This window comes from Salminus brasiliensis, chromosome 7 (assembly GCF_030463535.1).
Source record: "Salminus brasiliensis chromosome 7, fSalBra1.hap2, whole genome shotgun sequence".
NCBI classification, from domain to species: Eukaryota; Metazoa; Chordata; class Actinopteri; order Characiformes; family Bryconidae; genus Salminus; species Salminus brasiliensis.
In genome coordinates this window covers 10,650,907-10,666,705 of record NC_132884.1, presented here as the reverse complement: position 1 = coordinate 10,666,705, position 15,799 = coordinate 10,650,907, and the positions used below count along the sequence as shown (strand labels likewise).

At 40.5% G+C, this 15,799-nt stretch overlaps 1 protein-coding gene across 9 annotated transcripts in view; it reads left to right on the top strand.

Annotated features, from left to right (window-relative positions):
* tns1a (tensin 1a) overlaps positions 1-9,819 on the top strand; it is a 166,402-nt gene extending 156,583 nt beyond the window's left edge. For 8 of the 9 annotated variants that reach the window (XM_072683800.1, XM_072683799.1, XM_072683798.1 and 5 more), the window contains 11 exons: positions 867-1,552; positions 2,340-2,429; positions 2,529-2,657; positions 2,764-2,859; positions 4,265-4,342; positions 4,671-4,742; positions 4,921-4,950; positions 5,478-5,646; positions 6,454-6,522; positions 6,659-6,688; positions 6,790-9,819. In XM_072683800.1, the coding sequence (XP_072539901.1) occupies positions 867-1,552; positions 2,340-2,429; positions 2,529-2,657; positions 2,764-2,859; positions 4,265-4,342; positions 4,671-4,742; positions 4,921-4,950; positions 5,478-5,646; positions 6,454-6,522; positions 6,659-6,688; positions 6,790-6,931 (1,591 nt within the window). In that variant the 3' untranslated portion in view covers positions 6,932-9,819. The remainder of the gene's footprint in view (positions 1-866; positions 1,553-2,339; positions 2,430-2,528; positions 2,658-2,763; positions 2,860-4,264; positions 4,343-4,670; positions 4,743-4,920; positions 4,951-5,477; positions 5,647-6,453; positions 6,523-6,658; positions 6,689-6,789) is intronic. The other variant, XM_072683803.1, reaches the window with a different exon arrangement.
* Positions 9,820-15,799: the final 5,980 nt, after the last annotated feature.

Sequence of the window (15,799 nt, the reverse complement as noted above, 5' to 3'; positions counted from 1 at the left end):
AGAGGGGGGTCTGGCTTCCTATCACGAACAGAAGTTTGATGCATAAATTACCTTATTTGAGTATTCTTACTGGTCATGTGTATGCCTTCATGCCTACAAGTTACTTCTTCTCACTTAGAAACACATTAGAAATCAGTAGGATCTGACAAATGAATCTAAATTCACAGAGGTCATTCAAAGTGCTTTACATGAAGAGAAAATTTATAATAGAAATACAGTAGAACATCAAACTATAATTATTACAATAGATTTAAAAGAGATATTACACAATCAAACAATCATTCATTTAAAATGCAGTAGAGATAAAAGAACCATTTTTTAAAAGCCTGCTCATATAGATTCACAGAAAGATAGATATAGATTCATATAGAAAAAAGTTTCACCCAGGCCAACCAGATTCCAACGGTAGCCAATGACACACTGGCTGCTCCTATTGGTTTGCTGTGGTATTTGTTTGTAACTCGAGTTATTAGCTTTGTTGTTAGCTCAAGTCATTCTGTAATCTATAATTGTCTTGTAAATCAAGATCAATAATCATTTAAATATAAAGGAGTACAATATCAAAGTTAGAATAAATAATATATCAAAATATCTTAAGTAGAGTTATCTTGACTTGAGTAGAAACAGAAAAACAAAACCTACAACTAAATGTTAAACTATCCAGGTACTTAAATATTATGCTAGCATATTGAGTCCAATGCTAGAACATTCTCTAAAACTGCAGATTTAACTACTGCTGCCTCACTGGGTCTCCAGCATGTATCACATTTTATGTCTTCCTTAATAATGGAGATGTAGTTTTTGTTTTATCCTCTCTTTGTTTTTCTCTTTATTTCTAACTCTCTATTTTTGACTGTCTATAACAGGAGCATAAGGATGACTAATCCTGCACACGCCAGTGAACCTGTTTTTCCTTCCTTTCCGGCTGAACCTATTCGTGCCCCTCTCTTCCCCGACCCCCTGGGCTACCTCGACCCTGAGGAGGCCACCGTCAATGTAATGGGTGTGCACCGAGTTCCCGGCAGCCCCAACACCCTGCACCGGACCGTGGCCACCAACACACCCCCAAGCCCCGCCCTCCAGCGCCGCCTTGGCACTCAGAGCAGTCCGGCTATGGCCCGCCGAATGGCACCGAGCAATGGCAGCAGTGAACCAACCACACCCAACAGCCCTCTGCTGGGTCGCAATGGCAAGTTCATCCCTCCCAGCCCTGTGCTGAACAGACACCCCTCACCTTCTCCCCAAAACCCCAGCCCGGACCGCAGGCCCATGCCCAGTGGCCAAGTCACACCTGACGACAGGCAAGGGGCGCAATCCAGGCAGAGCCTGTCTTCTATGGTCCCCAACACTTCTCTCATGTCATCTTTTCCCCTGGAGCAGCCCCAGCTACCGGTTAAAAGGACGGAGCCCAGCACAGAAAAGCTAGATAGAGCAACAGTAGACAGTACCCAGAACGGCAAGACTGCAACCCCAACACCTGCAACTAGTGGAGTCAGTACACCCATCCCTGCCCAACGATCCCCACAAGAGCCTACCCTTGTTTCTATTTACGGTTAGTGGGAGCATTTAAAGCATGGTGTTTAGCAATAGGTACAACCTCAACTTAGCAGTCAAAGTGTTTGTTTTATCACATTGTATTTTTGAATGTTTGTACTGACAAGGCTTCTGCCTTGAGGGTCTTGGGCAGGATGAGATTTGTTACCTTGCCATGACCAGTGTTGGGGTAATCTAACATGCTAATATGGAAGCGATGTTTGAAGGCACTTTAAATTATAAAGATGTTATTTTCATGCAGCTGTTTCTTCTAGTTTTTAAATCAGCTGGTATAGTTTTACTTCTCTTTATTATTATTGTTTTTACCCAGTTTCCCTTTATCACATGAAATGACCAAGACTCGGTCGGTGAGGACTGTCACATGCCTCCTCCGACATCTCTTTGCAAACTGCTACCTATGCAACCAATCTTGAAAGGAAGCTCTGTGAACCTCTTTCTGATATATAAGCTAGCATATGCCCACGCCAACCATCATCACACTGACAGAGAGCCAGGGAAGCTCACCAGGGAACAGCAGGGCCAATTGTGTAGTACAGTTTAATGGAAAAATACTTTCTAAATTGTAATTAATTATTACTTATCTGAGTAATGACTGCAACACTGGTCCTGACAAATTCAGTTTAGTTTTGGTGCCTTAATTTATTTTATTTTATTTAATTTACCAAATGTTTAATTTCCTGCAGGCATGACTGGCATGCACATACTGTACTTGTTCTTGCCATAATGAGTAGAATGAGTTTGTGTTTTTCGAATATAACATTCAGTGAATATAATACTTTTCCCAGCTGATGGACCTCCAGATATCAAACTCAATGTCAAGTTTGTTCAAGACACATCCAAGTTCTGGTACAAACCAGACATCTCAAGGGAGCAAGGTGAGAATATACAAGGCAATTCAAATATGCAAAGCTATAAATAAAACTGCAAAACTGCCTAACACAGTACATTCTGACATTTCCTTTGTCCTCTCTCAGCCATTACTCTGCTGAAAGATCGTGAGCCAGGAGCGTTCGTCATCCGTGACAGCCATTCGTTCCGAGGGGCGTATGGCCTAGCCATGAAGGTGGCCTGTCCTCCACCAACAGTACAGCAGAATAAGAAAGGTAGAAACAACACACAACACCATCACTAAGCAAGAGAGTAGCATTTTACCACATAAAAACCATACCTCCAGTGTTTATGTTGCTGATGCTCTGTCTTCTTTTGAAGCTGGTGACATGACTAACGAGTTGGTCCGCCACTTCTTGATCGAGACCAGCCCAAAGGGTGTTCGGCTGAAAGGCTGTCCCAACGAACCACACTTTGGTGCGTGATCCATGCATTATACACTCAGCCATTAGCACTGGGTCAGTCAGTAATGAAGCTGAATGCCATCTGATGTGACATAAGAGTTTAGTCCAGGAGTCCTTTAAGGCCACAGCACTGCAGAGTTTCGTGTTTTCCTTGATTTTAAGATATTTGAATAGTGTTTAACATTTTTGAGATTGTGAACTGACATATTTATTTCATATGTAATGTTGATAATACTAAAATACTGGTAAACCTGGAAAAGGGTCATCTTTTGCTTTAGAAAGCCCTGCATGTGCCTTTCCACCCTGTCTGAGGAAAAACATTAAAGACCAAAATCTCTGGAGCTATCATAAAACAGGATTTCAGGCATTATGTAGCATGTCCATTGCCTTTCTAAGAAATTATAAGTAGCAGCTTCAAAATCATTTTGATGCTCCAGTGACTCTGAGGTCAGCACGCTGCTAACTCCACTATGTAACTCTGGCAAAGCAGGATAACATTCTGAACTGTGTAATACTGCATAAGCCCGGATCATGCTGCTTGCCATCAACAGCCAGAGTCTAAGAGAACACAATTGGACTTGCTCTCTTAGAGTAGGTTGATGGCACTTCCTTCCCACATCACTCCTAGTGTGATGTTGGTCTGCACAAGCGTCGCTGTTATATCGGAGCTGGGGAGCCACACTTTCCTCTGAGTTTGCAGGCTACCTAGTAATGCTGCATCAGCAGCAGTTCGAAAAGAGGCGGTGGCAGGCCTCACGTGTGTTAGGGGAGATGTGCTAGTCTTCACCCTCCACCCTGGTGGGGGTATTGCTAGTGATAGGGGGAGTTCCCATGAATGGCGATTAGGTAATTGGTCTTCCGAATTGGGTATAAAATTGGATAAAATTAGAAATAAAATTCTAATTTTAATCTACTTCCTCAGTCCACATACTTTCACTTTCAGTGATGGTTCTGTGTATCTTGTCCACAAATGTGTGTGAAAAACCTGTGGGGTGTCTTAGGGGTGTTATGCCTCCTGACTGTAGGATTAGCCCAGAAGCAAGAAATACCCATTTTCGCATAATGCTGCTTTAAATCACAAAGAATGATTTTGTTAAACTCTTGAAAAAAAACAAGATTTGTTGAGAAATAAAAAAAGTGGTGGAGTTTCTCTCTAATGCATTCAGACCCTTGACCTGAACTGGGTATGCCAAAGCAGCGTAGAACCTAAACTTTGCAGTACTGTGTCCCTCTTCATCTGGACATTTGCATCATCATGCATTTTCAGTATTCGTAATGAAGAACACTTGATCCAAGAGTTTTAATAGTGTTTTGTGTTCTGCACTCAATCCATCTGCTTACTTGTGTACAGTAACTGTACTTTTATGTGTGTTTGTCCTCACATATGTGTGTGTGTGTGTATTTGGATGTGTCTACAGGATGTCTGTCTGCACTGGTGTACCAACACTCCATCACACCATTGGCTTTGCCATGCAAACTTATGGTCCCCACCAGAGGTGAGAGTCACATTCTATCACTCCATTCTCTCAGCTTCTCTTTGTTCTGGTAGAGAGTGGACTGTATGTACTCTGTTAACTCTGATCCTCCTGTCTTTTGGAATTCCACAAAGTGTCTGCATGTTAACCATGGTTAAAGTCCATACCGATTTTAAAAGCTGTATATGGCAACATGGGAACCTTTACCATTTCCAGAATGCCTGTTTCTGCCATTGATAGTATTTAGCTTTTATATATCAGATATTTTGGCCATTAATTGAAGTATGCAAACAATAAACAATGTTTGAAAAGTACTAAAATAAATGTGTAATTATAATTTTCTGAGTAGATCCAAATGAAGAGGCTTTGGAGTTGGTCACACCCACAAGTTCTGCAATGGATCTTCTTAAACAAGGAGCAGGTATGTCTCTCTCCTGATCTTTCTCTCTCTCTCTCTTCACTGATTGTTGCTGGTCTGTCAGTATGTCTGCGTTTCTGCGTTCACCCTCATAGCTGAGTGACCTTCGCTCATTGCTGTGTGTGTGCGTGTCTATTTCATTTGTCCCCTCATTCTCCATGTCACTCCTACACTATTCTAGGGCCACCAAAGCTTCCTGAAGAGTCCCATGGTAAATATGGCATTTGGTATCCGTCCATTTGGTTTCCTTTTTTCCGAACCCTGTAGCTGTGCATGTTCACTTACTAATAACAGCTAGTAGTCACATGGCCCTCCACTCTCAATAGATGCACCAGAGACCAGTACAGGTTTTCATAACCTTAACTAGACTGTCTTTGCCACCACTTGGTAGTGCTTTTGACTTGGTTTGTGTGTTTTTCTGTTAAAAAAATCAAAACCAAAACAAAAGAAGTGTGTTTTACAGGCATGGTCAGGAAAGCATGGATACAAGTCCCAGCACCTCTCCAGCTGATCAGTTTGTGAATTAACATTGCTTGCATAACACAGTTATTATCTCTTGTTAGTTTTAGCACTGTAGTAATGACGTGCCCAAGATTCATGAACATATATCCTTCTTCATTTTAATGGTTCATCTTTCCTTCAAGGTGGAAATATTAGATTTTTTTCACATGTTCGTTTTATTATAGTATTTGTAACCAAAAACACTGTTATTCTCTCACTGTCCCATTGCCTCTGCAGCATGTAATGTTCTGTACATAAACTCAGTGGATATGGAGTCTCTGACAGGCCCTCAAGCCGTGACCAAAGCCATCAGTGAGACGTTGGCCACCAATCCTACTCCCACGGCAACCCTCGTCCACTTCAAAGTGTCCTTGCAGGGCATCACTCTCACTGACAATCAGAGGAAGTGAGTTCAGAGCAGAATTGTGATATTTGAATGTATAATGTGTGTTAATGTGTGTACTTTTACACTTTTACTCCTATACCACCTCTGCTTTTAGCAGTAATTATGTTGATGTAACACATTTTATTAAAAGGGATATCAGTATATCAGTTTGTGTGCAGCAATCAACAATAAGTATGCTTACATGCACATAGTCTAGGAACCAGCATATTCACAAGAACTGTATAAAAGACCTAATCCTTTTTCTGTCCTGTTCATATACACACTGGTGTAATCTGACTTTACATCATGAATCGCCCCCTTCAAGTTTCCAAGGTCTGTTTATTTATTTTATTAACAATGTCAATTTCTGACAAAAGAGGGATGTCTCTTTCAATCAGGACAAGTCAAACTTTTTTGTCATTTGTTTTGGTGTCGTAAAGATAATAATAGTAGGCAATTATCCAGCCCATGTCCTGGACCCTATGTTTTGATCATGTTGACCATGATTACAACTAACCATTAACCATGCTGTCTGTAGCTTTCTCAAGTATGCAAAGAAGCAGGCAAAGAAGCATTTACATGTGCTTATTATGTCCAAAAACAATAACTGTATCTGTTGTCCTACTTCAAAAGTATGACTCCTAACAGCAAACCATATAATGACTGCAGGGATGTTGACTGTAAGCCCTCACTCTAACAACACATTATGTAGCCACACCCATTTCACCCACAAGGTTTCTTGTGTTGTGCAGTAGAGACCTTGCAGTAATACCCCTGTGTGTTTTGTTGTTTGGCTAAGCAAGTGGTAATCAGATTATCTTTCTTAAGGGTCTTCTTTCGTCGTCATTATCCTGTCAACACAGTTACATACTGCAACATAGACCCACAAGAAAGGAAGTGAGTATTGGGAACGAATTGAATCACATATCACACACACTACCACAGTGCTATTTTGACTTTTGTAGCTTGTGAAAATGACATTGCACTGTGTCTGAAATCTGAAATCTGATCACATTTGTTTTTTCCTCTACAGGTGGAACAAGGCAGATGGAGGCTCAGCAAGGTGCGTCAAATGTTTACATGTCACTATAATGATAGAACACAGATCACTTGTTCAGCTCATTCAGTAAACTCAATATATGTTTCCTCTGTTTCAAACACCAGGCTCTTTGGTTTTGTGGCCCGAAAACAAGGAAGCACAACGGACAACGTGAGCCACTTGTTTGCTGAGTTGGAGCCTGACCAGCCAGCCACAGCCATTGTCAGTTTCGTCTCCAAAGTCATGCTCAGCACGCAGAAACCCTGAACAACTGTCCTGCCCTGGCGGCCATCCCGAGTTTTTGCTTCTATATCCCTCTCTTTCCCTCTCTGTGAGTTTGTTTTTCTCCCACCAAAGATGATTTTGTTATTCATTGTTTTCTTCAGTGTGGACATAATTCATTTATTTCCTTGGATTGAAAAACACATGGCAGTCGGGTTCTTCACTCTGGCAACTTTTTTGCAAAGATTTCAGACATGTCTCTAGAAAGATTCAGGGAAGATTACAAGTGGAGCCTGAGAAGGTGCCAAAGGTGTTGAGGATGTGATCGACACAGATACAGTCGGTCCTGTTAACTTTCCGGACTAAATGAAGCTTGTGTATAAAAAAGGAGGTAAAAGAAAAAATCGACATTTTAGGGGTTTTGTGCAAGAGGATACAGGTTCAACAACCAAAGGTAGAGCTCAGAATAAAAAAGTATGCCATATGGGACAATGTATTCCATTTGTTTTTGTAATGGATCAGATTGTTCATGCAGACACAGGTTGAAAATATAAAATCCTGCGGGATTAATGTATGTGTCTGTGCTTCTGTAAAAAACAAAACAAACAAACAAAAAAAAAACAACCAGTATGAAGAAACATTTGCATGTTTGCTTGCAAAGAACCTTCTCCACTAGAAAGAGTCATCTTTTGGACTCGTGAGACAGTAGGCTTCTTGGCTTAGCGTTGTGTTCTTGCAAAACACGACTCTTCACAACCTTTTCTCAGCAGACCAAAAGCATCTCGGGAAAATAACGCAACACACACTGTGGTCCAACGTTGGCAATAATAAGCACCTCGCCCAGGCTGGACGAGTCAGTCGGCACCATGGGATTCAGATGATGCGCTCTTCTTGCCTGCGGACGTGGGACTGTTAATACGTACTGACGTCAGCTGCAGCTATGTGACACGGCTGATCGCTGATTGGACAATGGCTCCTCCCTTTGTGGACAAGGATAACTGTAATAGTTCATACCTTGAAATGCTTTCTCTTCCTCTCTCTCTCTCACTCTCCCTCTCCCTCTAACTACCTACCTACCATCAGAGTAGGAAGGATCTCTCTCTCTTTCTCTGGACGAGACCACAACAACCTGCACGTGCTAGTAGGCCTTTAGCTCTTGTGTTCCCTGCTCTGCCTCGTGATCTCACATGCCCCCCCACCGCCCTATCCCTCATACTTTGGCTTGCACGCCAGTCAAAAAAGACTAATACGCTAATAAGCGGACGCCAAGTGCCGCAAGCTGCTCGGCTGCATGTGTAGATTTATTTTGTACTTCTCTTAAAAGAAAGGTCTAAAAACTTATGGTTCAACGTCCCTTCTAATGAAGCGAGGACTACGTGTACAAAAAAAAAATGCTATGCTTGTATCATTTATGTCCTTCTCAAAGCAGGGGTTTTATTTAACTGTAACAAAGTAGACAAGTTATTTTTTTAATCCGAGGATCGTTTCTCGAGTCATGGTCAGAGCTCATCCTTTTTCTCACTGTGTCTTAGCACCTGACTTTTAACAATAAAGAAAAAAAACAACACCCACACATTATAAGCTAACAGCTGATAATAGATATGAAAATTAATATTACTAGATATGTATGTATGTATTATTATACAAAAAAAGATGACATTAATTAAATATTTATTTTTCTTGCTACGTTACTCGCGGGTAACTAATACATTATATTGAAGAAAAGAAATTGTATAGTCCCCAGGACAATTTATGGCATTGAAGAAAAAAAAGACTTATTTTGGCTAAGATGTTGATGTCAGGAGATTTTGAGAAGCTCTTGAAATATGTAAGATGTAAATTGTATGTTACAGCTTGTCACTTTGTTTCGAATGTGCCCATTGTGCCATTTTAGGTGTTTTAGAATGGAAAGGCATGAATGCAGAAGAAGTTTCCAAAAAAAAAAAAACATATACTGGAAAAAAAAAACCATGTGGTCGCCAACAAATGTAGGTTTGTCATGAATGCTGCCATTTATAGTGCAATTCAGATTTCTCATGCAAAAGATATAGAGTATGTTACTGGTCATAGAAGCAGTGCTTAGTCACTGTTTTCTTTAGGAATGTAAAAAAAAAGACAATGCAATCTAGTATGTTTGCCAAAGAGTCACAGAATTTGATACAATGTGCCCTCTGTAATGTCAAATGACTTTGCTTTTGTCTGTCCATCACATTTACCCCATACATGATTGTAAGGCACTTATGGATAGAAATAATTTTGACCACACACAAAAACCAGGAAAATACTCTTTGTGGAAAACTCACATGCCAAGAATATAGACCAAGGCAGCCCAAACTGTGTTAAACTGTGTTCAAACTGTGTTCTATGGGACAAATTTATCTGACTTGCCAAAGTGCAGTCGATTTGATATTAAGGCTTAAAATTTGCACATCTGCTTCCATTCTACACGATTGACCAGTGGGTTTTGATTTGTGCTCTAGGGCCTTGTTTCCTACACAAAATGTTTGGCCATGTGTGATCTACAGCCATCACCTCTGACTTTACACCTGGCTATTCCATGACAACCTAGGTATAATCCATGTCACCCACCTGCCTGCGATGCATATAAATATGTATATTTATTATTTTTAGCTATTTATTTCTTCCTGGTCCAGCTTAGGTCAAAAAGGCTCTTTTCTAGAAGAGAGTGGCCCATCACATTCGGAATCAGTGTTACCTGCAAATGGACTACAGTGTTGCAGCGAAGTGGGCAGATAGCGTTTGCTTGACATCTGCTTGGTAAAGATGGATTTTGGATTCTGAAGATGTGAATGTACTACTAAGGCTATACAGAACTTTAATGTTTTCTTTTTTCATTTGTTTTGTTTAACATTATTTTATTGTCCCTGTGAAGAAAAAAAAAACATTAAAAGCAATACAACTCTGTTCCAAAATTGTCTATGCTAAATTAAATCTTTCAGATAAAGTAGTGCTCTTCATTTGTGCTAGAGGGTTCTCAAAGTTGGCCCTGGGAACACACCCACACATCTGACCCAGCCAAATGGGGAGCAGGGATGTAAGAAGTACAGAGAGACTGTGAAAGCTCAGGATCTGTTAAGTCAAGTAAAAAAAGTATGCAAAACTTTCCACATAAGGAGATTAGCCACTCTTGGCTCAGATGACACAGGTGAGACATTGTGGCATGGACTGTATTAGGCGATACAGACAGTGTTTATTATTGAGGCTTACCACTGATAAGAATCATTGTTTCCCTCTAGCATCAATGGCTTGTGGGGCACTACTGTTATGCTGTTATATTTAATGTTCAAGAAGTTTATTCTTGGTACACCTTACCAAGACAGCTCATCCCACAATGCTACCACCCTTTGCCCGGGACCCTGTTATCATGCCCTATTGGACATAAGTTAAATCATGTTCTTTGCCCATGATGATTGTTTTGCATTCGGCTACAACTGACTGGTGTGCTCGCTTATTTATGCAGCAAACCCTGTCACGTGGCGTCTGTGGCATCTTTGCCACATTTAATGCATTTACACACTCGATTTAACCAAATAAACAGTAATTGTGTGTGTATTCTACTGTGAACTATCTTTAATCATTAATTAAACAGGGATAGCCAAACATTTGCATATAGTGGCATACAAACAGTATACAAACCTTTTTTTTTATTGAAGGTGTGTGGTATGATCACCAAGGGCAATATTGGTTCTCATACAGATTCTGTGTAGGATGTCTGATTGGCTTTAGAGAAAAATCTTATGTGGCCTTTGTGATTTGTACTTATTTGGAAATGTTACAATACAGTGAAGTTTGGCAATGTTGGGCACCATATATTACAACAGAATATTATTTTAAAAGGCTTAGGTTGTATTTTACCAAATGTAAACATTATTATATGAAAAAATACCAAACACAGATGAAATAAATAAATTCATTAATCCTCAACTAACCTCAAAAGTTTTAAGAGGATACTGGGAAATGTATCCTGTATTGTTGTATTGTATTGTTTATGTAATTAGCTTGTACATTTAAACATCTATAGATTTATGGAGTAAAACAATCTATCATACTTATCCTAACACATTACCTCAATAACACGAATGATTAGAACAAAATACACCAAACACCAAACGTTTTTAAGCAATGAGCATTCATTAAAAAAACATTACTTAGGCTTATCAAAAAGAAAACACACCTTACACCTTGTCTATCTGATGAAAAATACTTATTGTATCCATTTACTACTTTAAAGACTACTAAAATCAATAAAGAATGGTTTAAGAACTGTCTAACTGACTTCATTTTGTTCTCAATATTTGGACAAAGGTCAAAGTCAAATCAAGTTTTGGAACTCCTGAACAAAAACACCCTGTTCCAATGTTTCTCATGCTCCTGATTTCGAAGTCAGCTGGGTCATACCGCCGGAATGACATCACATCTTAAGAAATTTAACCTTTAAAAAAGGTTTTGTTAAGCAGTAAAGCACAACTACCTGATGATACTGATCTTATTACTTATATTTTTATATTCTAAACTTTAATATTATCATTGTTATTATTATTATCATTATTATTATTTTTACTGCTGATTTAGTTTAAAGTGGCTCATGTCACTGGCTGTGCCTAAATAAATTACTTTACAGATACTTTAAATACTCCCATGAATACTACTAAAACTTATACATACAACATATAGACATGTTTAGTCAAGAGACTTCAAGCTTAGGCACCCCCTGGAGTTTCTAGTTGAAAATACATTAACAAACTCTCACTGTAGTAAACACTTCACTTAATCAGCTAAATCAACAAACTGTAGTATAACTGTACTCAAAAAGTTATGCAGCTAAGGTGTTGTAAAGGAGGTGTAATTCAAAGCTGTACCTGGTGCATGTTGTAATTCAGGTTGAAGAAGTACCTGCGGCTGCCAGCATGTGGCACTATTTGGACACCAAGATCCACTGAGCAGTGTTAAACAGTACACATTGATCTCAAAGCAGATATGTGCTGTTCACAACTGTTCTTCCTGTGATGCTGTTTCAGTCAATTCAGCAGTTTCAGCAAGTGTTCTACATGCAGGATACTGGAATAATTTTATTTGTTTATAGATGTAAAAGTAACACACTGTGTTCATGTCAAAGTCACCCTACCACCCACATAGATCAGAGTGACAATTTGCTGTAGCAACTTTCCCACTAGTGGATGACCTTGTCATTCTTAATGATGCGTTACTTTTAAAACCTGAATCAGCAACGTACCAGTAGCCTCTTGATTACAGATAAGCCACACTCAACTGCTCACAGTTTTTTTTTTTTTTACATCCAAGTATATTGTTTCTGTCCTAACTAACACCCAAATCTCTAATCCCCAAAAGAATAACAATAGGAAAGAAACACATGGGCAAAGTTAAGAAACCATGCAATGTGGTGTTGAGTCGACATGCTATTGCTACAGACTTTGACACTATGTCTTAGCACCACTTCCATAATAAAAAGAATGTAAGCAAGGAAACACAATCTCAGCTTACCTAAGATTACACCCACACGTGTTAGCTTTGTGGCAAAATGCTGGATTTCTGCAATTATCTTGCTCAAGCACACCTGATTCAACTAATCTCAACTCTGTTAATTGCCAGATTTAATAGGTCTGTCAGAGAAGGGAAATCAGCAAACTGATCTGGACTCTGGCCCCTGTTATAACAATATCATAAAACAGCGTATCAGGCATTCAGCAACATAGTCATAATCAGTTTGTGTGATAACCTAATGCAATGTAGCATTTAGTGGCATTGAATGCTTTAGACCACTACTGTAATTTTGTATGACTTTATTTATTTGCTTTAAATATGTATACATATTTTGTATACATTAAATAAATGAGCTGAATTTCCTATGAACAAGGTCACATTTTATGTTAATGTAGCAAGGTTTGCTTTATTTAGAGCCATTTCTGTTAATAATGAAATAATGTTAAAAATAGCATTCCAGCATTAATAAGCCAGAGATGGATGTCCAGTTAAGTGTAACTTTATTGTTTCATGTTCTAACTGGTCAGCAGTTGTTTTTCCAGACATGTGAATGCACTCCCTTTCAGAGGTTGCAGGAAGGAATGTAGAGATATAAAGTGAAAGCAGGCTGTAATGGCATGTTCTAAATTCTGCCTCCCTCTCGATTTTTAAGCATGATGGGCAGAATTATTTATGTGAGCCCAACAGTCACAGGCCCTCTGGACTTTTTTCACACACAGTCTCGTGCACAGTATTGTGCTTACACACACACACACACACACACACACACACACACACACACACACACACACTGAAAAACATTGTACCTGTCAACCCTAGAAGACAGGTATGCAGGCCCTGAGGAAAACCAGCTGCTGATGCTAGCAAACCCAAGAATCATCTGCGGGTGAGTGTATGTGTGTATGTGTGAGTGTGTCTTAAATGCTGCATGTGGAAAATACATCAGTGTCTCTTGACTTAATTCTTCACAAGCCTGGAGCGGTGAAGTCCACTCAGCCCATAAATCCTGTTAGTAGGTGTGAAATTGGTTGCGAGAGGCTTAGACACACGCCAGGCCGCTTCTCACACCCTGCTTCACAAGCGCAGAATCTGAGAATGTCTGCAATTAGTACATACACACACACACACACACACACATGCGCACACACACACACACACACAAATATATTGGTATTCATATATTTGCAGGTCCACACATTTGGATTTAAGAACAGAAAGGTCAAATTAGACTTCTAGAATAATAAAAAAAAAACAGATAATAAGCCAAATTAACCTGAATATGAAGAGGAAAAGAAATGGTTTATGATTGAGAAAAGGAAGGATACCACATCATCTGTCAAACATGATGGGGTTACTGTTATGGCATGGGCATGTACGGCTGCCAAAAGAAAGCAAACTTGTTTATCATTTAATGTACTTATTTATTTATATACTTATTTATTTTCTTGTCTCAACCTCATTGTGGTGCATTTTTAGTTTATTCTTATTTTTAAAAAAAATGTCTAATATATTCACAGCAACAAAAAAAAACTTTATGTTTCTCCATACCAAGAACGCAATGTTACCTTGCAAGAACATGCTCGCAAGAACACAGGGACAGAGGACACCAATTAAGATGTGCTGTCTACTTGCAATTGTGCAATACAACAAGCCGAGCTGACAATACAATGGGCCCAGCTGTTAGTCACTATTATCAAAAGCTAAGGCTACCACAGGAGGGTATACAGGCCTCATAACATAGCAAAATAAACATTTATCTCACTGTTTTGGGCAAATGTTGGCTGGCAGAACAATCGCCACCTGCTGAGCGGCACCGTTTTTTAAAATATGAGAACTAGTCTACGAGAATAGCGTCTTCTGCCATTGTGCCAGTGCTGAATTTGTTATAAATACATTTACATTTACATTTATGGCATTTAGCAGACACTCTTATCCAGAGCGACTTACAAAGTGCTTTGCTACCCAATAAAAGCCTTAGCTAGTTATAATAGACCAGTAAATCAAAGGATACCTCCAAGCTTAGACATTACTAAACACAAAACAATAAGGTGACCATAGTACTCTAATCGTCCAAGTACTCTCGGAAGAGGAGGGTCTTCAGTCTGCGTTTGAAGACAGCGAGCGACTCGGCCGTTCGGACACACAGGGGAAGCTTGTTCCACCAGTTTGGTGCCAGGACAGAAAAAAGCCTGGGCGCTTGTCTTCCGCGGATTTTGAGGGATGGCGGGTCGAACCGAGCCGTACTTGAAGCTCGAAGGGCTCTAGGTGCGGATCGCCTTTTGACCATTGCCATCAAGCACGGAGGGGCTGGTCCGTTCTTGGCTTTGTAGGCCAGCGTCAGGGTTTTGAATCTGATTCGGGCAGCAGCTACAGGAAGCCAGTGAAGAGAATGCAGCAGTGGAGTGACATGGCCGAATTTAGGGACATTGAAGACGACCGGTGCCGCTGCATTCTGGATGAGTTGCAGGGGCCTGATGGTGCGCAGAGGGAGACCAGCCAGAAGAGAGTTGCAGTAGTCAAGTCTTGAAGTGACGAGAGACTGAACAAGCACCTGGGTGGCCTCTCTAGAGAGGAAGGGTCAAATTCTCCGGATGTAGTACAGGAGAAATCTGCAGGACCGAGTTAAGTTTGCAACATGACTTGAGAACGATAACTGATCATCCATGACTACACCAAGGCTTCGAGCTTCTGTAGAAGGAGTAACCAGTGAGTTCTCAAAGGTGATGGCAAGATCGTTTTTTGGTCCAGCAGTTCCCGGGATGTACAGCAGCTCCATCTTGCTGGGGTTGAGTTTGAGGTGGTGAGTCGCCATCCAAGAAGAGACGTCGGCGAGGCATGCTGAGATGCGGGCAGAAACCTGTGTGTCAGACGTTGGGAAAGAGAGCATGAGTTGAGTATCATCGGCGTAACAGTGGTAAGAGGATCCATGGGAGGATATCACTTTACCAAGAGAGCTAGTGTAGAGTGAGAAAAGAAGAGGACCAAGAACCGAGCCTTGTGGAACGCCAGTGGAGAGACTACAAGGAGCGGACGTGCCGCCCTGCCATGTTACCTGGTATGAGCGTCCCTGCAGGTACGATGCAAACCATCACCATGCAGAGCCGGTAATTCCAAGGCTGGCAAGGATAGACAGGAGGATCTTGTGGTCCACTGTGTCAAAAGCTGCGGAGAGGTCAAGAAGGATCAGAACCGAGGACAGTCTGGCAGCTTTAGCTGCATGGAGCTTCTCTGTAACTGCAATGAGAGCAGTTTCAGTAGAGTGTGCAGCTTTGAAGCCAGACTGGTTAGGGTCCTGTAGATTGTTCTGAGAGAGAAAGAGAGACAGTTGGTTGTAGACTGAACATTCGAGAATCTTTGAGAGAAAAGAGAGAAGAGAGATAGGTCTGTAGT